A 24,133-nucleotide genomic window follows, 5' to 3' on the forward strand; every position below is an offset into this window, starting at 1 on the left:
AGGACCCTGAACCATAGAGCGAAAAACATCCCCACCTCTACAGAAGCCCAATTGAAAGAAGGCAGGCATCTCAACTTGTGTGGCCCACAACAAGGCAGCATCCTGCTCCAAAAAACAAAGATTGGCACAATGGAGCAGCCGGAGTCCCAGGTCCAACGCAAAAGCACTGAAGAAGCTACTTGATGAGTAGTGAAACATTTCTACGGAACAAGAAGGAAGTCTAGTTACCATAACTCAAATTCTAGATCTGACATTATTAGTTTTAACAACAATCAACACGTAGGTAGGTAGGGTCCGGGTTTCCACACCTCTCAGCCCTTTATTAGCAGCTAAATATTCCATCCTTAGGCAGGACCTCCTTACACTAAACCTGCCTTTGTACCTTGTAAGTTGCGTTGCATAAAAGTGTCTTAAACTGTAAAATGATGCCAGGAGATGATGCTACATTTTAATTAGAACTATTTGAAAACAAATTTAAAATGTAAAGATATTAAGTGACATCTGTTTTAACAGCATATGAGGTTCATTTGTTACGTGCTTTACAGTTTATTCCAATCAATCTCTGATTCACAGTCAGAATCTGATTTAAACAACAATTACATACAAACCAGAACTAATGTAGAGATTCTTCCTCCTATTCAGAACACAGAAACAACGAAGAACCAGACCAGACTCTAAAGCCGGGATAAAGAGGTTCAGTGAATGTGGTGTTGAAGGTGTGGAGGTGGATTAGTTTGTCAGAGGAGACTCTGTAGAAGGACAGAGTCCCAGCAGGACAGTCCAGGTACACTGCTGCTCTTTTAGAGTCAGAGGAGGAGGAGATGGAAGTGTTTGTCTTGGTGTGACAGACAGAGTAACCATCTTGAGAGCAGATCAGACTCCAGGACAGATGGTTGTTTCCAAACCTGCACTCATCACCATTTCCTCTCCTGCCAATTCCTCTGTAACTCACTGAAATTTCAATTCCCCCGTTCCACTCAACCTCCCAGTAACAGCGACCAGTCAGACCAGAACTGCACAGAAGCTGAGGACACTCATCAAATCTGTCTGGGTGATCAGGATACGGCTGCTCCTCCTCCCCCCGTGTGATCGTCCTGTTGTCATCAGACATTCTCAGGTTTCTGTTCACTGTGTTCGTGTTGATTGTGAGTTCACAGAAATCTAAAGGAGAGAAACGAGACACAGCATCAGCTGAAACAGCTCAGTCTAGTTTAATCACATTTTATCTGAATCCAGGCCCCATTAACTCAATCAAGATTCAAGATTAAACAAACTTTATTGATCTCAGAGGGAAATTGTTCTGCTTATCACAGCTCTCAACTCAGGCCTCTACTAATGGAATTAATATTAGTGACAACTAAGAAGATCGGCACAGACAGAGCTCTGATGACAAACAATATTATATTAATTCTACTGCTGTTATCGGAACCCTGTCTGTCCAGGAGACCTTGATTTTTTAATTTAAATATGTCAAACAGATTGCCTGAGAACTCATTGCCTTTTTAAATGAAATGATTTAGACAGATTAAGCTGCTCTCGCCACAAACTCAAAACTATGTGATAATCATCTGTAACTGCTCTCTTCACACGGAGATACATACTGTAAGGATGGGTGGACATGTCTCAGCCTCCCTCACGCTCAGCACTGGAGCACCACAGGGTTGTGTTCTGAGCCCTCTACTGTACTCACACGACTGCCTAGCCTCGACCAACTCCACCACCATCACCAAGTTTGCTAATGCCAACGTCATGGTGGGCCTGATCACTGACAATGATGAGACGGCCTACCTGGAGGAGATTGGAAATCTGGAGCACTGGTGCCAGAGGAACAATCTCCTTCTAGACAAAGGAGTTGGTAGTGGACTTTAGCACAAAGCAGGAGAGGAACTACCAGACCCCTGTCATCAACAACAGCCCAGTGGAGAGAGTAGACGGCTTCAGATACCTCGGTGTCCACATCAAGCAGGACCTGTCATGGTCCTGTCACATCAACACCGTGGTGAAAAAGGCCCGCCAGCGTCTCTACCACCTCAGGCGCTTGAGAGACTTTAGACTGCCCTCCAAGGTGCTCAGGAACTTTTACTCCGGCAACATAGAGAGCATCCTGACAGGAAACATCATGACCTGGTTCAGGAACAGCGCCATGCAGGACAGACGAGCTCTACAGAGGGTTGTGCGATCAGCTGAGCACATCATCCACACCAAGCTCCCTGACCTACACTCAATCTACAGCAAGCGGTGCTGGACCAAGGCCAGGAAGATCGTGAAGGACCTCAGCCACCCCAGCAATGGACTGTTCTCTCTGTTGAGATCGGGAAAGCGATTCCGCTCCCTGTAGGCCAATACAGAGAGACTGAGGAGGAGCTTCTTCCCACAGGTGATACTGTCTCTCAACCAGCACACCACACAGTACTGACCCACTTTACACACCCACACTCATGCTTCTTGCACTCTCTCTGGACATTTGGGACAATCATCGGCCCTAGTGGTTACTGCACACCTATCACATTACTATTTATTCTATTATGCACAAGTCACTTTAAGTATGAACACTTTACAGCATACTTGCACACCTCCTGGACATTTTTATTTATACTCCACTCCTTCCCACACAAAATTCTAAAATTCTATATTTTCCCATATTCTTATATTGTATATTTGCACTGTACAGATATTTTATTCTTAGTTAAATTTACTTCTACTTTTTTTTATTATATTTATTTCCTATTAATAGTCTTCAATAGTCAGTAGTATTTTTTAAGGTCACGGGCAGTCGCCTAAGCATTTCACTGCATATCGCACTGTGTATGACTGTGTATGTGACAAATAAAATTTGAATTTGAATTTGAATACACTGTTCCAGACCCTTAATAATTCAGAACCAGTTTAAAACCCCAGGATCTCAGTGTCCCACTCACAGGTTGCTGGACAGATTGCTAGGGCTGAAATACTGTATGTAGACTGACAATTGTTCAGATTCACACCTACGGGCAATTTAAGTCATCAGCTAACCCTATGGACTGTGGGACCTGGAGAGAACCCACTCAGACACTGGGAGAACAAAACACACACAGAAAGACAGTAAACAGTGCTAACCATCACACCAACGTGTCACACATGAACTTGCATTTAACTGAAAACTGGTTTTAGGTTTGGTCTTTATGTGTCACTGCAGACTGAACAGGGTCTTTTAGTGATCAGATCAGTGGACACTTACACTTCCTGAGGCCAGGTTTCAGCCACCGCTCTCCACACTGTTCCACCCTGGGGAAGAAGCAAAGTAAGAATGAACCTTCAGAGCTTTTGTCACTATCATCATCATTCTCATAATCAATCTCTGATGTTCAATATGTGCCTGCTGATTTCTGACAGCTTGTTTAGACTGTCAGGAGGGTTAGGGTCTCGTCAGCCAGAACTCGTTTTGTGGCGCTTTACCTGAATAAACCTCTCACCTGTTTCCCTTCTTCTATCTGTGCATAAACATACAAACAGGCAAAGTGAATTTCTGCGTTAGGAAACTATGTGCTGGTTGCAATGATAACAAGGCTCCGTCTCTCCTGCTCTGTTCCTCAGCAGCTATAGCACAAATATCAGTCAGCAAGGTCAATACATGTGGATGGTTGTGCTAAAAGGCACTGCACTCTGCGGCACATTAGCAACACATCAACATATCTGTCCTGGAGCCTTAACCTACTGCAGAGACGTTTTAATGCAGCAGCTGTGGATAATAGATTGTGTCAGAATCTGACACATTTCTTTCCCAACTGCTTAAACAAGATACTGCTTTAATTTCAATTCTACACAGATTGGTATCCATGAGATCACAGAATTAATTCTGACAATAACAGCTTCATCTAACCCTCCCAAACAGATAAGCACATTTGCTGTGGGCCTCTCCCTCTCTCTTTTCTTTCTCCCTCACTTGTACCTTCTATCCTTCTTCCAGGTCCTCATCATGGGAAGAGGCTGAATGTTCCAGGTCCCATTGGCTGGATGCACCCGGAAGCTGCTGCACTACTGATGGGTTTACCGGCATCCACGACCAAACCCCTCCAGATGATCCAAAATGAGGCAGCACGCCTCATTTTTAATCAACCTAAAAGGTCTCATGTCACACCGCTCTTCAGATCTTTGCACTGGCTTCCTGTGGCTGCAAGGATCAGGTTCAAAGCTCTGTCTCTTGCCTACAGAGTGGTTAACTCCACAGCTCCATCTTATCTCAATTCAATCGTTCAGGTCTACATCCCCTCCCGTCCACTGCGCTCAACCAGGGAACGTCGTCTGGTGGTACCAGCAGCACACAGTCGACACCAAGGAAAACTGTTCAGCTCAGTGATCCCACGATGGTGGAATGAGCTGCCTATCTCTGCACGCTCAGCCACCTCACTTGCAATCTTTAAAAAACTGCTGAAAACAGAACTCTTCTTCATCTTCCTTTAAAAAAAAAAAAAAAAAAATTCTACCCTTTCTTTCTAACATCTCTTGAAACAGAAACACTTTTTCAATAGCACTTTGCTTTGATGTTGTTTCTTCTTGACTTAGATTTTGTTTGCTTGCCTTGTTCCTCACTTGTAAGTCGCTTTGGATAAAAGCGTCTGCTAAATGACTAAATGTAAATGTAAATGCATTCTCCCTGATCATGGCTCATCTCTTTCTTATGATTTTCTACGATCCTCTTCTCTCTCCTCTTTCCACTCGAGGCAGATGACCGCCCACCCTGAGCCTAGTTTTGCTGGAGGTTTCTTCCTCTAAAAGGAGTTTTTTCCTCTCCACTGTTCCACTACACACATTCTATTTTTAGAAATGAAGGCAGGAGCACCTGCTGCCTATATCCATGTGTAGCTTTACAGCACTGTGCTGATCCCGGGTAACAGAAACTATGTTGTTGTTACCTGAGAGTCTTCAGTCCAGCAGACAGCAGCTTCACTCCTGAGTCTCCTGGATGATTGTAGCTCAGGTCCAGCTCTGTCAGATGGGAGGGGTTGGAGCTCAGAGCTGAAGCCAGAGTAGCACAACCTTCCAGTGTGACCAGACAACCTGACAACCTAAAACAAATACACATTTCATCGTTAAGCCTTTGCAGACATGAAATACAAAGCACTACAGGCTTCTTCTCTGTATCAAAGTGTTGGTTTTGTCCCGGCTCAGAAACGACAGCATTGTTGCACAAATGTTGCTGAGGTGACACAACTAAGATGTTGTAATATCCATAAAGTATTATAAGAGTATTCTAGTGATAAATTTGCCTAATCTTTGCCCATCATTTACAATCTTAACAGTTTGAACAGCACCTAGTTAAAACAGAACGTAGGATGTGAATGTTAACCTTTAGTTAGCCAGCTAGCTTCAACTAATGATCCCGTCTAGACATGAAAGCTTTAGTTGAATTCAATTTAATGTAATTTTATCTGTACAGCACCAAATGACAACAGAAGTAATCGCAAGGCTCTTTACAGTGTTTAAGATTTAAGAACTTACAAAATATAACTGTAATGAATTATATAGAAAACCCAACAACCCCACTGAGCAGCACCAGAAGACAGTGGAGAGGAAAAACTCCCTTTAGAGAAAGAAACCTCCAGTAGAACTAGGCTCAGGGTGGGTGGCCATCTGCCTCGACTGGTTGGTGTGAGTGAAAAGAGGAGAGAGGAAACACAACTACAGGAGAGAAAAGACACAAAGTTAATGACATGAAATGGTAGAATTTGAATGGATAGAGGAGAAAGGAGAGAGGAAAGGAGCTCAGTGTATCAGTAGAGTTCCCCCAGCAGACTAACCTATAGCAGCAGAACTAAGAGATGGTTCAGAGTCACCTGATCCATCTCTAACTATAAGCTTTATAAAAAAGTAAAGTTTTAAGTCTAGTCTTAAATGTGGAGAGGGTGTCTGCCTCCAGAACCAAAACTGGGAGCTGTTTCCACAGGAGAGGAGATTGATAGCTAAAGGCTCTGCCTCCCATTTTACATTTGGAAACTCTAGGAACCACAAGTAGACCTGCAGTTTGAGAACGGAGAGTTCTGCTTGGAAAATACAGAACTATGAGGTCATGAAGATAAGCTGGAGCTAATACTACTACTACTACTACAAAACTTAACTTATAAACAAATCAGCCTGTGTCAGTGTTTCTGTTTTCAGAGACTGATGTCGTCACTTTGGACCTGCAAGTGTAGACCTTCCCCACCCCAGCAACCAGCACTACATCACTACTTCCTTGCTCCAGTCCATTGAGTCTCACTCATTTATACTGTAATGAGTGTAATGTAGTTTTCCCCATTTTTCGTGACTTTTCCAACACTTTATGTATTGATGGGGATTAACAATGGACGCAACCAGGAGAGGACGCATTGTTTACACCAGGGATCAGCTGATCGCGCTCTCCCAACACTCACCGGGAAAAAGGCCTCTGATCCCCGTGGAGCTAAGGAGAAGGTGCCGGGGATGCAGAGCTGGACTAAAAAAGAAAGAGTGGAAGAGAAGGTTTAAACCTTCTCTACCTTCTGTAGTCACAGCAAATGTGAGGTCCCTGGTGAATAAGATGGACGAGCTCGGTGCGCTGACTTCAAGCCAGCGGGAATATCGTGAGTGCAGCATCATGTGTTTTACTGAGACCTGGCTGCAGGAACATATTCCGGACTCCAACTGCACCATCAGCGGCTTCAGGACTGTGCGGGCGGACAGAGACTGTAGGAGTAGTGGTAAGAAGAGAGGAGGGGGGATTGCAGTGCTTGTGAGTAACAGGTGGTGTAACCCCGGACATGTTACTGTAAAGGAGCGTCTCTGTAGCCCGGACATTGAACTGTTAGCTGTAAGTCTGCGTCCATATTATCTACTGAGGGAGTTTAGCTGTGTTATTGTCATTACGACTTACATTCCCCCGTCAGCCGCTCCTGACGTAGCGTGTGACGTCATCAACTCAGTCACCGCTAACCTACAGAACCAGCATCCAAACTCCTTCATAATAATAACAGGAGACTTCAACCACACGTCTCTGGACACAACTCTTCCCACTTTTTCCCAGTTTGTCAACTGCTCCACCAGAGACAATAAGATCTTAGATTTACTGTATGCAAACATTAAGGATGCATACACCTGCTCTCCCTCCCTTAGGCAGATCTGACCACAACCTGGTGCTCCTCACCCCCGTCTACACTCCTATTGTTCAAAAGCAGACAGTGAGCACGAGAACTGTAAGGAAGTGGTCTCAGGAAGCTATTGAGACTCTGCAGGGGTGCTTTGAAGCCACAGACTGGAATGTTTTCTGTGACCAACATGGAGACGACATCAATTCCATGACAGACAGCGTCACAGAGTACATTAACTTCTGTGTGGACAACATCATCCCAACCAGGACAGTGAGGTGCTTCTCTAACAACAAGCCCTGGATCACCAGCAACTTAAAGGAGCTGCTGAACAGGAAGAAGAAGGCCTTTTTGGAGGGAGACAAGGACCAGGTGAAGTCTGTGCAGAGAGAGCTGAGGGTGAGTCTGAGGCAGAGTAAGGACGCGTACAGTAGGAAGCTGGAGAACCAACTCCAGCAGAACAACATGAAGCATGTGTGGTCTGGAATGAAGAAGATCACTGGCTTCAAGGTGAAGGAGAACCAGGTAGAAGGGAACCTGGACAAGGCCAACGAGCTGAACCATTTTTTCAACAGGTTTACAGCACGACCACCCTCCCTCTCCCCCTCCTCCACCTCCAGACACTCTGCTGCACCCTCCCCCTCCACCCTCTCCTCTGCCAGACTCACAGACAGAACAGCGTCTCCACTGCTGCCCCCCCACACCCATCCTACAAGGAACATCAGTGACGGTCATAAAACCACACCCGTCACTGGAACTCTTGCAGAAGAAATGATCCCACCGTCACCCCCCTCCTCTTCCTCTACCATACCCACCTCCCCTACCCATCTGTCAGTGACCAGCAGCCAGGTGAAGAGGCAGCTGGAGAAGCTGAACCAGAATAAGGCAGCAGGACCTGATGGTGTCTCTCTGGGATTCTACAGCACCTCTTCAACCTGAGCCTGAGAATGGAGCAGGTGCCAAAGGTTTGGAAAATATCATGTCTGACGCCAGTTCCAAAAACCTCATCTCCTTCTGCTCTAAATGATTACAGACCAGTCGCCCTCACCTCACATATCATGAAGGTCCTGGAGAGACTGGTTCTGACTCATTTGAGACCTCAGGTTGAGACATCACTAGACCCACTGCAGTTCGCCTACCGTCCCCGGGTTGGAGTAGATGATGCTATTGTCTACCTGCTTCAGCGAGCTCTCTCACACCTGGACAAGGCTAACAGCACTGTTAGGATCACATTCTTTGATTTCTCCAGTGCCTTTAACACCATCCAGCCTGTCCTGCTGAGAGAGAAGCTCCTGAAGATGCAGGTAGACTCCTCCACAGCCTCCTGGATCACTGACTACCTGACAGACAGACCACAGTTTGTACAACTGCAGGGATGTGAGTCTGAGCGGGTGGTCAGTAGCACAGGAGCACCTCAGGGGACTGTCCTCTCACCGTTCCTCTTCACCCTGTACACCTCAGACTTTCAGTACAACACTGAGTCTAAGTTCTAAGTTCTCAGATGACTCTGCAGTGGTTGGGTGTTTCAGGGGTGGGGAGGAGACAGAGTACAGAGGTCTGGTGGACAGCTTTGTAAAGTGGTGTGGAAACAACCATCTCACCCTGAATGTAAGCAAGACCAAGGAGATGGTTGTGGACTTCAGGAGGAAGAAAACTGGCTTTGACACTGTGTCCATTCTGGGTGAGAAGGTGGAGGTGGTGGAGAGGTACAAATACCTGGGAGTTCACCTGGACAACAGACTGGACTGGAAGTTCAACACAGAGGCTGTATACAGGAAGGGACAGAGTAGACTCTACTTCCTGAGGAAGCTCAGGTCCTTTAATGTGTCCAACAAGATGCTGCAGATCTTCTACCAGTCTGTTGTAGCCAGTGCGACATTATTTGCTGTCGTCTGCTGGGGCAGCAGCATCAGAGCCAGCGACACTAAGAAACTGAATAAGCTGATCAGGAAAGCTGGCTCTGTGCTGGGGGCTTCTCTGGAACCTTTAGAGCAGGTTGTGGAGAGGAGGATGCTGCACAAACTGCTGAGCATCATGGAGAACAGCTCACATCCTCTCCACAGCCTACTTGTCAAACAGCGGAGCAGTTTTAGCCAGAGACTTCTCCAGCTCCGCTGTGACAAGGAAAGGTTCAGGAAGTCATTTGTGCCAACAGCCATCAGCCTGTACAATGACTCCCTGACAGAGAGTCAGTGTCCACGCTGATGTGTAACTTAGTCACTTTACATTCAAGTCCTACTGTGTGTTTTGTTGGTATTACTGTCTATTCTGTGTGTTATTCTTGTACTGTGTCTCGTGTATTGTTGTGTAGATCATGTTACTTAATGTTCAATGTTTTTGTGTGTAATGGCTGCTGCAACACCAAAATTTCCCCTTGGGGATCAATAAAGTATCTATCTATCTATCTATCTAGTTTAATAGTACGGAGTAAGAGTTATGAAATGAAGTTACTTAATGAAACCCTCCTGCAAAGGTATGTAGTGTATACATTATATACTTTACTTTATTTAACAACAAAAATTGTAAATATACCTTCTAGAAAAGTTGCCAATAAACAGTAATTAATTGCTAAATCTTTGGTTCAGTACCTTACTGTTACAGGACACAACAACAGCTTTTTTGCTGTAAAAACTGTAAATTGTTGTTACATTAAAGCACTGTTTAATTTTACAAGAAAATAAGGGCAATGGCCCTGCCAGTTCTTTAGTGTTTTTTAACAGGAAGTGTAGATAAATATAGCTAGGTATCATCTGCATAGCAAAGAGTGCTTCCTAATAATATTGCTTAAAGGGGACATAAATAAAGTGAAAACAATTGGTCCTTGCACAGAACCAGGCTTTTTGTTTGCAGGGAGGATCTGATCAATATTGGGTGTTGTTCAGAGTGAGGCAGCAGTGTTATCAACAAGATAATCAACTTGTGCTGGAGTAACGTTAGGATGACTGCCCTCCTCTGTGTTGGTACATGGCTCTGAAATAAAAGATAAATGTGAAAATGATTTTCATTGTTTTATTTAAAGAAGTATTGTCATTGAACGTGCCTCTCTTTTTTAACACAGACCTGTGTACAAACTACTTCAGTGTGCTCTTTTAATGGCTTTGACTAAAATAAGAAATGTCAGGGTTTCTCATTCCACCTGTGGCACATAGTACTTAAAACTAGTTGTTCCAAGTGCAGTTTAAAAATGTTACATTCAGGATATAAATGTCAAGTCATGAAAATGTAAGCACTGTGCTTTACAGATAAACTATGCAGTCACCATCATGTCTCAAGAATATGAGACATTATGGTGAGTGAGGTACTGATGTCCTGTCATAAGGTGATATTAATATCCATAATGTGTTACCAGATTTTCTTTTTACAATATTTATGTTAAATTTAAATTCAGGCCCCTTCACCAATTAAATAACTTTAAGGTGACCAATCCTGACCTGAGACTTTCCAGTCTGCAGTATGGACTCTCCAGTCCAGCACAGAGCAGCTTTATCCCTGTATCCTGCAGGTCATTGTCATTCAGGTCCAGCACTTTCAGACTACAAGACGCTGGGGCGCTGAGGACTGAGGACAGAGGTTCAAGACTTGTTTGGGAGAGGTTACAGCCACTTAATCTGTAAAAATAATTTTTTAAAAACACATAGTGTAGCTTTTATTTAGTAAGATACAGGTGCATCTCAATAAATTATAATATCATCAAGAGTTAATTTCAGGAATTCAGTTCAAAAGGACAAACTCTTATATAGATCAATTATACAAAGTGATATATTTCAATTGTTTATTTATTCATGGGTTAATGCTACTGGAAATGACAAATTCACTTTCTCAGAAAATTTGAATATTGTTACGAACTGGCTAACAAGCGGTGGACCCAGGTGCAAAAATGCAACGAGGACAGAGTGCGTTTACCTTTCTGTGTGGAGTTTGGGGTTTGCACAATCCTGGGTTCTCTCCAGGTACTCTGGCTTTCTCCCACCTTCAAAGACAGGTTAATTGGTGACTCTATATATGTTGATGTTAGAATGAAAACTAGAGGTGACAGAGCTTTTGCAGTTAGAGCCCCCAAACTCTGGAACAACTTACCTGAGGAAATAAGATCAGCTGACTCAGTAACATCTTTTAAATCTCTACTTAAAACATACCTCTACAGGCAAGCTTTTTCTGATCTTCTTTAAACACATACGACTCTTAATTTAGGACGACTTCCTATTAACTTAGATGAATTTCTTTCCTTTGTTTTGGTTTTCTGAAGGACTGATGTTGTAGTTGTTGTAAGTTTTGTTTGCATTATTGTTTATTTCCTGCAACCCAACAGGTTCGAGGCAGATGACCGTCTAACATGAGTCTGGTTCTGCTGGAGGTTTCTTCCTCTAGGGTGGGCTTTTGCCTAGTGCTTGCTCAAGTTGGTCTTGTTGGGCTACCTGTGTTTTTTTTGTAAAGCACTTTGTAACATATGTTTAGAAAAGTGCTCTATAAATAAATTGATTGTTTTTAATATATACAACATACAATATACAACATTCATTTTTTTATAATATTCAAATTTTATGATATAGTGGATTTTGGGTTTCATCATCAAAATAAACAATTTAAATAAACAGTTTAAATATATCACTCTGTGTCTAATGTATATATTTGTCACCTTGTCATTGAAATACTGAAATAACCTGTATTGTTACTTTCAGAACAGAGAAAGAAAGAGACGTACCATCATAATTTTAAAATACCATTTGACACTTCTGGGTCACAATTTTCAAATTAATCTATGCTGACCTGAGAGTTTCCAGTTTGCATCGAGGACTCTCCAGGCCAGCAGACAGAAGCTTCACTCCTGAATCCTGCAGGTTGTTGTTACTCAAGTCCAATTCTCTCAGACCAGAGGTCTGGCAGCTGAGGACTGAGGACAGAGGCTCACAGCTTATCTCTGAGAGTTTGCAGCCACTCAGTCTGAAAAAAAACACACACACACACACACACATATATATAAAAAATAGTGTTTCATAGTTTGTGAGAGAATTCAGAATAAATGAGAAAATAAATTGGGGATGACTGTGGCTCAGGAGGTAGAGCAGTGATCTACCAATCATATGGTTCATTTCCCGGCTCTTCCTGAAACATGTCGAAGTGAAGATACTCTTCACTCTTCTTCCAAACTCGGACATGTATTTCCAAATGAAATGCAAAATTTACTATCATCTGAAAAATTATTTGGACCACGAAGCAACATTTCAGTCATTTTTCTCCTAGTGTAGGTAAGATGATTCTGATGTCTCCAGTTCAGGAGTGGCTTCACACAAGGAACGTGACAGTTATAGCCTTAACACATCTGCGTGTGGTTGCTCTTGAAGCACTGTCTCCAGCCGCAGTCCACTCCTTGTGAATCTCTCCCAAACTTCAGCTTTCACACATTTTCTGCCACATCTTTTCCTTCCCCTCAACTTTCCATTTATATACTTGCACTCTCTGAACAGCCAGCTTCTATAGCATTGACCTTTTGTGGCTTACCCTCCTTGTGGAGGGTGTCTATGACTCATCTGGACAACCGTCAGGTCTGCAGTCTTCCCATGATTTCGCAGCCTCATGAACCAGACTGAGAGACCATTTAAAGGCTCCGGAAACCTTTGTAGGTGTTTTATGTTAATTAGTTGATTAAACTGTGACACTATGAGTCTACAACATTTGTTTTTTATAATATTAAAATTTTAGGATATAGTGGATTTTGGGTTTCATCATCAAAATAAACAGTTTAAATATATCACTCTGTGTCTAATGTATATAGGTTTCTTTTTTATTGAAATACTGAAATAACCTGTATTGTTACTTTCAAAACAGAGAAAGAAAGAGACGTACCATGATAATTTTAAAATACCACTGTGACACTCCTGGGTCACAATTTTGAGATCTATGCTGACCTGAGAGTTTCCAGTTTGCATCGAGGACTCTCCAGGCCAGCAGACAGAAGCTTCACTCCTGAATCCTGCAGGTTGTTGTTACTCAAGTCCAATTCTCTCAGACCAGAGGTCTGGCAGCTGAGGACTGACGACAGAGGTTCACAGCTTATCTCTGAGAGTTTGCAGCCACTCAGTCTGAAAAAAAAAAACACACGAATCATGGCTTAATTTCTTGTTAAGAAAGCACCAACCAACAACCTATGACACTGTTCCTGTCCCAGTGGGTGAGGACAGGTTATGTGGTAACAACAGCACAGGCCCCCAGAACATCTCGCCAGCTTACAAGGAAACACTGGTGGAGGAACACAACCTGGCTTTGAACAGCTGTTCTACAACAGCTGTTGTAGAAAACAACTCCTCTTGTCACTCTCTGACTTCACTGATAAAGGGTATGCCCTTGATGTTGGCTGTATCTGTGAACTTACAGAGCTTTGTTGGAGGCTTTGACCACTGGCAGAAGCCTCAGAAGAGCCTCCTCTGAAGCAGAGAATTTCTTTAGGTCAAACAAGTCCAGATCTTTTTCTGATGACAGTAAGATGAAGACCAGAGCTGACCACTGAGCAGGAGACAGTTGGTCTGTGGAGAGACTTCCTGATCTCAGGTACTGTTGGATCTCCTCCACTAGAGAACGATCGTTCAGTTCATTCAGACAGTGGAACAGGTTGATGCTTTTCTCTGCAGACAGATTCTCACTGAGCTTCTTCTTGATGTATTCAGTTGTTTCCTGATAGCTTTGTGAACTACTGTCTGTCCTTTTTAGCAGGTCCCTTAGATTCTCCTGGTTGTTCTGCAGTGAAAGACCCAAAAGGAAGCGGAGGAACAAATCTAAGTGTCCATTTGGACTCTGTAAAGCCTTTTCAATGGCAATCCTGTGAATCTTTGTTGTAGAGTTTCTCCTTAAAATCAGTCCCAGGTTTTGTTTTGACAATTGTGGTAAAGTCATCACATTTCTGTTCCTGTTAATTAGTGACCTCTCCACATAAACTGCAGCCAGAAACTCCTGAACACTCAGATGAACAAAGCTGAACATCTTGTCTTTCTCTTTCCTCTTCCCACGCTCTTCTTTAAAGATCTCTGTGAACACTCCTGAACACACGGAGGCTCCACTCACATCAATTCCGCTCTCTTTCAGATCTTTCTCATAGAAGATCAAGTTTCCTTTTTCCAGCTGCTGAAAAGCCAGTTTTGCTAATGACTTAATGTAGTGAATACAGTTTTCTGAGCCGTACTTCTCTTTTGTCCGGTCAACCTGAAACACCAGGAACTCTGTGTACATCTCAGTCAGGGTCTTGGGCAGCTCTCCTCCCTCTCTGGTTTTCAACACATCCTCCAGAACTGTAGCGCTGATCCAGCAGAAGACTGGGATGTGACACATGATGTGGAGGCTTCGTGATGTCTTGATGTGGGAGATGATTCTTCTGGCTTGCTCCTCATCTCTGAACCTCTTCCTGAAGTACTCCTCCTTCTGTGGGTCAGTGAACCCTCTGACCTCCGTCATGCTGTCGACAAACTTTCGAGGGATCTGATTGGCTGCTGCAGGTCGTGTGGTTATCCAGAGGCGAGCAGAGCGAAGCAGTTTTCCATTGATGAGCTTCCTCAGCAGCACATCTACTGTAGTCGACTGCGTTACATCAGTAGAACGAATGTCATCGACATCAAGGTCCAGACGAAGGCGACTCTCATCCAGTCCGTCAAAAACGAACAGAAGTTTGAATTTGCTCTTGTCATAGTTGGTGTTTCCTGATGACTGTAGAGCTGTAAAGATGTGGTTAAGAGCCTCCTCCTTGATGTCTACAGTTTCTGGGATACATTGATGGATGAGTTCTGCCAAACTAAACTTTAGTCCCTTCAGTAGATTCAGCTGACGGAAGCTGAAGGGGAAAATGAGATGAACATCTTGATTGGTTCTTTTTTCAGCCCAGTCCAACACAAACTTGCGGACAAGAAATGTTTTTCCAATTCCTGCGATTCCATTGGTCAGCACTGTTTTTATGGGTCGGTATTCTGCAGAGGGGTGTTTGAACATGTCCCTGGGTTTTACTGGTTTCTCTGGTTCTGTTGGTTTCTCTGTTTTCTCAATCTGTCGAACTTCATGCTGTGTGTTGATATGTACGTCAGCTCCAGCTGTGATGTACAGCTCTGTGTAGATATCAACCAGACGCTGTTTGTCCTCTGCCCATCCTTCTTGTGCACACATAAAGTTATCCTGGAGGTTTGACTGGAGCTCCTGTTGGTAATATGTGATGTGTTGTGGTTCCGGTACTGGAATCATCTCAACTGTATCAAACATTAATAGGAGAAAACAAAAAGGATTAGATTTATTAGAATTTGTTTTCTGTTTTTTTAATACAGTGTCCTGTCCGGCAGAATACCATGCAACATGAGAATTGTTGTGCTGGATAGTTTTGCTTTTTCAATCGGAGTTTTAATCCAGGTGTAATTTAGGTGACATAAAAATTTAAATTAAATAATACATGATATTTTATTAATTCCCTTTGGGAAACAGGTAGCTGCATTTTAGGCACCAAGGGTTGAGTGGTTCAGTGTGTTGTACAGATCCTGAATATTTGGCAGGTTGATGTGAGGTGTTAAGTAACCATGTATATTTGCTCAAGTACTGTACTTAAATACTATTTTCAGATACTTGTTCTGTTCCTATTACTATTACTTGTACTCCCCTACAAATCTGAGAATTACCTTGTACTTTTACGATATTTATTTTAACAGCATTAGTTACTAGTGTATTTTTGCAGAACTAATAAAATGCTGATATATGATATGTATAATTTACAAATTAATTTAATTCAATTCAGTTTTATGTGTATAGCACCAAATCACAACAGACGTCATATTTATAGTGGCTAAGGTTTAAGAACATATACAAAATATAACTGTATACAGAATTATGTAAAAAAAAAAAAACAACAACCTCTGTAAAGCTAGAACCACATATTACTCCTCATAATAGAAGCAAATAAGAACAACCCCAGGTTTCTTTTCAGTACTGTAGTCAGGCTGAAATCAGTCATAGCTCTGTCGAGCCTAACACCTCACCCCTATTTTATCTACACTTCATTGGCTCCCCGTGAAATTTCGCATTGATTTTAAAATACTACTTTTACATTTAAAGCATTAAATGGTCTTGTGCCGCAGTATCTAAGTGAACTGCTAGTGTCTTAGGATCCACCACGCCTACTTTGATCAAAGGATGCTGGCTGCCTGTCAGTACCTTGCATCATGAAAACTACTGCTGGGGGCAGAGCTTTTTCTAACAAAGCCCCAAAGTTATGGAATAGCCTTCCAAATAGCGTTCGGGACTCAGACACAGTCTCAGTGTTTAAGTCTAGGCTGAAAACCTATTTATTTAGTCATTTAGCATTTGAGTAAATAGATTTGGGAAGGACTCATGGACGTAGAGCATTATGGTGAACTGGTATGTTTAGATACTGTCTTCCCAACTCTCACTGATCACTCAGGTTTGTTGATGGTGAAGTGTTCGGTTGCTCTACATCCCAGTGCGCCCTCATGTCTGTGTTTCCTTCTGGCCCACCCTTTTAGTTAGGCTGTCATAATTAGTCCTGCCGGAGTCCCTGCTGCACTATTCTACATATACATTCACCTCAAACTTTATCTGACTGTGATCATAACTAACTGCCATCTCTCTCATTCTCTACCTCTCTATTTCCCTCTTCCTGTCTCTCTGTCGAGCTACACGTCATTCCACCTTCTGCCATCTGGACCTGTCTGACTCGTCCTGATGCCCAACTTCTGTCTGGAGATCTCGTCACCTGGATCCACCGTCTGCCCTATGGGATGCGTGTGGAGACTGGAGTTGGCCAGACTCTACTATGAAGTCGGTCTTGGCCTCGGCGGACGTCGGAAGCCGTTTCTAGGAGGTCTTGACTCAATGCTTGATAGTCCAGGAATGGAACAACTCTGCCTGCAATTAACTAACTGGACTCCACATTAACTTAAAGACATTAACTGTTATACTGGACTGCCTGCTGCCTACACAGCATGTAATCACCCATATGAGGATGGGTTCCCTGTTGAGTCTGGTTCCTCTCAAGGTTTCTTCCTGTTGCCTTCTCAAGGAGTTTTTCTTGCCACCGTCGCCCTTGGCTTGCTCATCAGGGACAATCTGATTATTATGATTCATACACATTCACTGTTCATGTTCTGTTCTTTGGTTGTGTAAAGCTGCTTTGTGACGATGTCAATTGTAAAAAGCGCTCTACAAATAAAATTGAATTGAATTTAATTGAATAGGATCCCTCTTAACTCTTAGAAGCAATGACTTCATGATTTTTTTTTACAAATAAAATCTTAACTATTAGAAAAAAAATTAACAGATCTATCCAGCATACGGCATGGATGGACTACAACAGCTCTAGATTTATCTGTCAGACCTCACTCGTACTTAGACTGTTTCTTTCCTGTAGATTATTCTGAATAATTTTCAATAATTAATTAATCTAAACTATTAACGTCTTTTAGACCCAGCAGGTCTGAAATGTGCTTCCCTGCTCACCCCATATTCTAAGTGGATTAAGATGTGTCTGTAAGACCTGCCTGACAGACAGATTTACCTTCAGTCTGATGAGCAGGTAAAAGGTGAGGAGGTGAAGCCTGAAGAAGAGTCTGGGAAACCTGACAGGCACTTTCTATGATCTCTGAAGTTTCCCCAACTTCTGCTGAGAGAGAGACGTGGTGTTTGTTAATTTCCGTAGCTGTTAATCTGTGGTTGGTTGTGTTTCTGAGCAACACAGTGAATGTAATTCTCTAAAACCAGCAATTAACATGATTCCTCGTTATACAGGAGCATTTAGCTATTTACTTTCTTGCTTTAGTTTCCACTCCATGTTTCAACAAGATCAAATTATTTTGTCCCAACAAATTTACTGTTCTTTATGTTCATATAAGTGGAGAGAGGAGAGGAGCTCAGTGTATCAGTAGAGGTCCCCCAGAAGACTAACCTATTGCAGCAGAACTAAGAGATGGTCCAGAGTCACCTGATCCATCTCTAACAGATGGTGTTTGGACTGGAAATAACCTTTTATTGATCATTCTGCAAAGGCTGCGGTCCAGGCCTCAGTCCTAATCCTACTTGATTTGTCTGCAGCCTTAGACATTTTAAGTTACCAGATCCTCCTGAATTGGGCATCGCTGGTACAGCTCTCGAATGGTCCAGGTCCTACCTATCTGAGTGAACCTTCAAGGTACATCGTCAGGTCCGTGTATCCAACCCAGACAGGAGTTCTGGTCTTCCCAACCAGACCATCTACACAACACAATATCAGCATCGACTTGGGATCTTCAGTGATCATCACTACAAAGTCTGCTGGAATCTGGGCCATCAGTGATGACCAACTAAACTTTACTGATCACTACTCTATCACCTAAGCAGCAGATCCTCCCTGCACAACATCAGAATAATCATACCCTACCTCTCTAAATATACTGCCTAACAGAAACCTCTTACCTCAGCAAGCTAATCCAGCCCTCTCACCCACTGAGCTCTGCCTCTGATCCTATCACACAGAGAAAGATCCAGAGCAATGATTTTCAGTTCCAACCATGGTGTACCAAGCTCCTAACTCCTAACTTATTCAGCAGCTTCACTCCCAAAATTCAAAAGATTGTCTAATGAAACATTAGACAATTATAACATAATCAAACAAACATTTATTCTCATGGCACTTTACTTCAAAGTTCATCTAACTTAGATTTGTTGCTGCTTTATAATTTATTGTAGGTAACTTCGGACAAAAACTTTGGATAAATGACTTCATCTGATAAATTGTGTTCCAACCTTTTCAACCAGTGTGACCCTTTGTTGTAAGAGCAACCCTACATAATGGAGGCAGGCGTTTGTAGCCCTTGGAACATCAGGCACCAAAATTGCGGCTGCTATCTCATGCTAGATCGTCAAAAACGCTGGACAGCTATTGTGTAAACAGTGATTTGATTGGTATTAGGCATTATAATGTCTGGGTTAGGGTTAGGCTCTAAATAAACAAATGTACTTTAGCTGTAAAAAAAAACAAGTTGCTTCCTTTGCTTCACATGATGTTTATCACGTGACAAGCGGGAAGATCCAACCGCTCACGTTCATCCTGTTACTGGTAAGAATAACATCAATGGAAAGTTATCGTGTACTGGACTCCAACTCCTGTGTTTCATTGTGCCAGCCATCCACCCCAACCTGCACCAACAAACTCCCATAATTTAAATTGTCAGTGGCTGTAAAATATTCACTGAAGCGCTAGACGTCGTCTAACAGTACATAAAATACATGACATCACAAAATAGAACATCATATTTAACAGGCGGACAGACTCAAAAGGTGGTTCCCTGCTCATCCCATACTGTACCTGAATGGGAGATCTGCCTAAAGTGTGTCAGGGTTAGGGTTAGGGTTGAACAGATTTACCTTTGGTTTCAGGAGGAGGAACCGGAGGAGGGGGAGAAGCCCAAAGAAAAGCCTGAGAAACCTGACAGAAGGGTGGTTCTATGATCTCTGACGTTTCCCTAATTTCTGCTGGGGAAGACAGACATGGTATTTATTAGTTTCCATAGCTGTTCATCTTGGGGTTGGTTGTTTTTCAGAGCAACTACTTTGAAGTGTAAATATCTAAAACCTATTAAAATAAGATGATAATAAAGTGAATCCTCTTTAGGCAGCGGTATTAATTGTTTTTTCCCTTTAGAAAAACAAACCCAACAAATCTCACTCTGCAATTTTAAATATGACTAAATATGTACTAGATAAGACATCAAGTTTTTTTCTTTGTTACTGACCTTCTGGTCTTGAGCTTATTGTTCCAACCAGGTCATTCCTGTGAATCTTCTTTAATACACTGTTGGTCATCTGCAGTGCTCCACTTAATCTAAAATTCTGCACCATTAGAGTCACAGTTTGCTGCCTGTTTGCATTCTCCAGATGACTCTTTGGGATCTTTTCATTCTGTAGGTGCCATTTGAACCTGTCAAATTCATCTGCTCCCAGACCCAATAGAGTTCTCAAGATATCTTCGGGTTCCATTGTGATTGCCTGGAGAAATACTGACAGTATTGTCATCAGTCAGTTGTGTTACCACTTCTGACTCTGAGGTCCAACACAGCAGGTCCAATCAATGACCAAAATCAAAAACAAAATACAATCATGTATTAGTGACCAGTGTCTATAGAAGATGTCAGGGGAAGAACTGCAGAGGCTACTCTGCAAGATGCAAACCCAGAGTCCCAGAACCAGGAGAGCCAGGCTGTATTTTCCAGATACAAGCACCACGTGGTCCGATCTTCATTTATGATATGTCTGCTGATGGTAGAAGACACGTTTGTTGAACTTCACTGACTCCTCAATGTGGTTTATTTTGATCCCAGACATCTGGCTCAAAAAAACAACAGAGATTTTCAAAAATGAAAATTCTGCACTGATGAGATCAATCATTCAATGGAGTCTGTTTCCCTAAACTCAGGGTTTAACAACACGGTGATCTAATCAGGTCAACAGTGAGCTGGCTTTAATAAAAAGTAAAACCCAAAGACCACTAATCTGGCTTCATAGTACAGTGAGCCGGTTTACAATGAAAACACCAAAACTAAAAACCCAACCACCCGCTGAAATACTGAACCTCTCCTCAGAAACTCAATGCAACTTTGGAAAAGCTGTTTTTAGTGTCAGAAAACGTGAAAAGATGATGAAAACCATCTGCTGTCAGTCACTAGACCTCCACACTAATCTAGAGTGCTCCTGTATTCTGAGCCTTACAGTAACTACCTCGGTTCCTTACTCAATATCACCTAATTTTCAAGTTTATACCTTATATATCTTCAGTGTTACACAGAATTACTGGCTGGACCATTTGTACTTCCGCTCTTGTCTGGGGAGAATTTTATGTGATACTCTCAACATTTTCTACATCACAACACCAAAATATAATTCTGAATCTGCTGAAAAACAGACCAAAAAAAGACCAACAGCCTCTACTTGTCTCTTTACTTTCGCTGTTATTCTGTTAGCAGAAACTGAAAAGAAGCAGAAACTGTCAGACATCACAGGAAAAAACGTAAAAATCATTTACCTTCTTCCCCCTCCGAGGCTGACAATGTTCGACGAGCAAAGACAAAATGAAACTTAACGACAAAGAGCAGAGAGGCGTTACTTTTGCTGCTTCTGCTAAAAACCACAAAAGTATCACAAACGCCTTCAACTTTTCTCATACATTTACTTGAAATGATGTTTGTGTGAAACCTGCAGGAAACAGAGACAATCAGATAACAGGGGTCAGTATAGAAGAAAAGAAACTGCAAATAAAATCTTTATATTGAGAAGTGAAGCCAGAATGTGCCTGAAGTTCAGAAACTGATTTAAACTCTTCTCCAACTGGAACTTGATTCTGCTCTTGTCTTGTGTTAACTGTGTTCTTCTTGTTGTTGTAGACTTTACCCTGATTATTCTTTTTTAACATGCATTTAATTAAATGATCAGTTCAAGTACTGTAAATACTTTCACTTTTTAGGCGACATATAGGAAGACATTAAGAGCAAAAAGTGGGATTTTTAAAAACACTTTTTAAATTGATAAAACACTTTTTGGTAAATCACCACGAAAAATTCTGCTGTTGCAAAGAAAAATAATTTTTTAATCACATAACCACTTCCTCACTCCAGTGACAGATTCAGGTCAAATGGGATAGAAAAACAATTCAGCTTAATTAAAGAACAACTGACATTCATACTAGTTTGTTCGTAAATTGTTAAATACACATTTAGGTGCAGTCGTCAGTTATGTGCATCGTAGAACGACGGCTGGCGCTCGCATAGTTTATCGAAAGCGGAATCTAAGTATACATGTATATGCAGCATACATGCAGCAAAAGAGTAATCTGATTACTCCTCAGACAGGGGATAAGTAATGTTGTGCAGAACCAAGAAGGAAGCAGGTGGAGGCTGGTGCTCATTCCAGGGACGGCCAGCTGTAGCAGAAGGAACAGAGTTGGTGACGATGGTTTACTGTACAGGTGAGGAGATAAGTCCAACCAAAGGTAGGCCAAGGGAACTGTGTCATGATCCACAGGAGGTGAAAGGATGACAAAAAAGAACAGGTTCAGAGGGCCCAGAGAGTCAATGTACATCCTGAGTGACAAACCACAAGCACTCCATTACAATTTTTAAACAGTCTACTGGTCATTCACAGTGTCAGAGAAAACTGTTTACCAAAACACCAAAACCCTCAAACCAGTCCACAGAGCAGATCACAGGAGCCAAAACACCGACAGCGTATCAATGTCCTGAATCCCATTTACAATTCACAGTTTTAGAAACCCAAAATTATTAACAAGGAGACTTACAGAACCAGGTCGATGGACACCAGGGTCTTCAGAATCAGGACTACACAGGGATGGAAGCTGAATCATATAGCTACAAACAATCTGGAAAGGTGACAACAGGTGAGCAGAATGAGCTGAACTACTGCAGGGGAAACAAAGATGAAAAAACACAAAATAGTGATCAGGTCTGGACCAGGAAGTAGAGAACCAGCCTCTTCCTATAGAGAATGGGCATTTATATCAAGTGTAAGATTTCTTTTGGAGAGAAGCTGAACAACAACAACAACAACAACAACAAGCTCTACTTGGAGAAGATAAATAAGAGTCGTTAGATGATCTCAACAAGCTGCTTGTCATGATTCCAGCTTCCTCCTGCCTGTCTGTTTCCAGTTTTCCCTTCCCTGCCTCACTACTCATTCTCCACACCTGTGCCACTCCTATTTAAGCAGCTCCATGGGCCTCTCAGCTCTGCCAGATAGTCTCACATCAACCTGAGGAAACATGCGATCCAGCATTCATTCGGACTGACTTCCTGATATTGAACCTGCCTCTGCTCCTGCTCCCCTCTGCCTCCTTCCCTGTTCTGTCCCTGTGTATGACCTGGACTGTCCCTTGACATTGCTATCAGCCTTTTGGATTTCTGTTCTCTTTATGGCCCATCTGCATTGACCTGGATTGTTGTTTGGACCTTGGATTTAGCTTTACGGACATTAGTGACTGGACGGCTCTTCTGTGTATGACCCTGGATTTGTTTCTCACTGGAGAGCCGTCAACTGTTACTGTGTGTTTCATTAACCCTTTCTGCTTATGTAACATAACTCATTCTTCAGAACATATCATTCCTCCTCTGTTCCCAGTCTACACGTGCTTCATTCTGCTGTCGGCCATCTTGGAAGCTCTACCATATTCAACAGTCCACAAGCCACTACCACTTCCTGTTCACCACTCAACAGTCTACAACTCCTCAGTCTCCTCTCTGGTTCACTCCTCCCTGCCTCTTGGCCACCGCTTAACGACGGCCGCTCTGTTCGGCTGCTGGTTCCTGACATTCATCCACTGCATTATTAGTATTCAATTCAATTTTATTTGTAGAGCGCTTTTTACAATTGACATTGTCACAAAGCAGCTTTACACAACCAAAGAAGAGTACACGAACAGTGAATGTGTATGAATCATGAAATGAGATTGCCCCTGATGAGCAAGCCGAGGGCGACGGTGGCAAGGAAAAACTCCCTGAGAAGGCAACAGGAAGAAACCTTAAGAGGAACCAGACTCAACAGGGAACCCATCCTCATATGGGTGATTACATGCTATGTAGGCAGCAGGCAGTCCAGTATAACAGTTAATGTCTTTAAGTTAATGTGGAGTCCAGTTAGTTAATTGCAGGCAGACTTGTTCCATTCCTGGACTATCGAGCGTTGAGTCGAGACCTCCGAGAAACAGCTGCCGACGTCCGCCGAGGCCAAGACCGACTTCATAGTAGTGTGTGACCAACTCCAGTCTCCAAACGCATCCCATAGGGCAGACGGTGGATCCAGGTGACGAGATCTCCAGACAGAAGTTGGGTATCGGGACGAGTCAGACAGGTCCAGAGGGCGGAATGATGTGTAGCTCGACAGAGACACAGGAAGAGGGAAATAGAGAGGAAGAGAAAGAGAGAGATGGCAGTTAGTTGTATTCACAGTCGGATAAAGTTTGAGGTGAATGTATATGTAGAATAGTGCAGCAGTGACTCCGGCAGGACTAATTATGACAGCCTAACTAAAAGGGTGGG

The 24,133-nt window shown here is 42.7% G+C and overlaps 1 protein-coding gene across 6 annotated transcripts; it reads right to left on the reverse strand.

Annotated features, from left to right (window-relative positions):
* Positions 1-434: 434 nt before the first annotated feature.
* LOC113161597 (NACHT, LRR and PYD domains-containing protein 12-like) lies at positions 435-21,154 on the reverse strand. 6 transcript variants are annotated; one of them, XM_026359282.1, is made up of 11 exons: positions 21,112-21,154; positions 19,826-20,414; positions 19,458-19,562; positions 17,614-17,718; positions 13,450-15,301; positions 12,986-13,159; positions 11,847-12,020; positions 10,511-10,687; positions 4,893-5,045; positions 3,218-3,264; positions 435-1,161 (listed from the first exon to the last, which is right to left on the reverse strand). In XM_026359282.1, exons 2-11 carry the CDS (start codon positions 20,103-20,105, stop codon positions 635-637), a joined length of 3,594 nt encoding a protein of 1,197 aa, XP_026215067.1. In that variant the 5' UTR covers positions 20,106-20,414; positions 21,112-21,154; the 3' UTR covers positions 435-634. The 6 variants fall into 6 exon arrangements, with proteins under 6 accessions (XP_026215067.1, XP_026215068.1, XP_026215065.1 ...); XM_026359283.1 differs by having other exon boundaries at positions 17,614-17,715; positions 19,458-19,565; XM_026359280.1 differs by having other exon boundaries at positions 19,458-19,565.
* Between the last annotated feature and the right edge of the window lie 2,979 nt (positions 21,155-24,133).

The sequence above is a fragment of the Anabas testudineus genome, chromosome 1, assembly GCF_900324465.2.
Source record: "Anabas testudineus chromosome 1, fAnaTes1.2, whole genome shotgun sequence".
NCBI classification, from domain to species: domain Eukaryota; kingdom Metazoa; phylum Chordata; class Actinopteri; order Anabantiformes; family Anabantidae; genus Anabas; species Anabas testudineus.

Excerpts from the sequence above, each read along its gene's own strand:
- LOC113161597 (XM_026359280.1), bottom strand. The coding sequence starts at position 20,105 with ATGACAATACTGTCAGTATTTCTCCAGGCAATCACAATGGAACCCGAA. Across the intron at positions 15,302-17,613 it reads ACCTGCTCATCAGACTGAAG|TTGAGATGATTCCAGTACCG; the intron begins GTAAATCTGTCT and ends TGTTTGATACAG. Across the intron at positions 13,160-13,449 it reads AAAGCCTCCAACAAAGCTCT|ACTGAGTGGCTGCAAACTCT; the intron begins GTAAGTTCACAG and ends TTTTTTTTTCAG.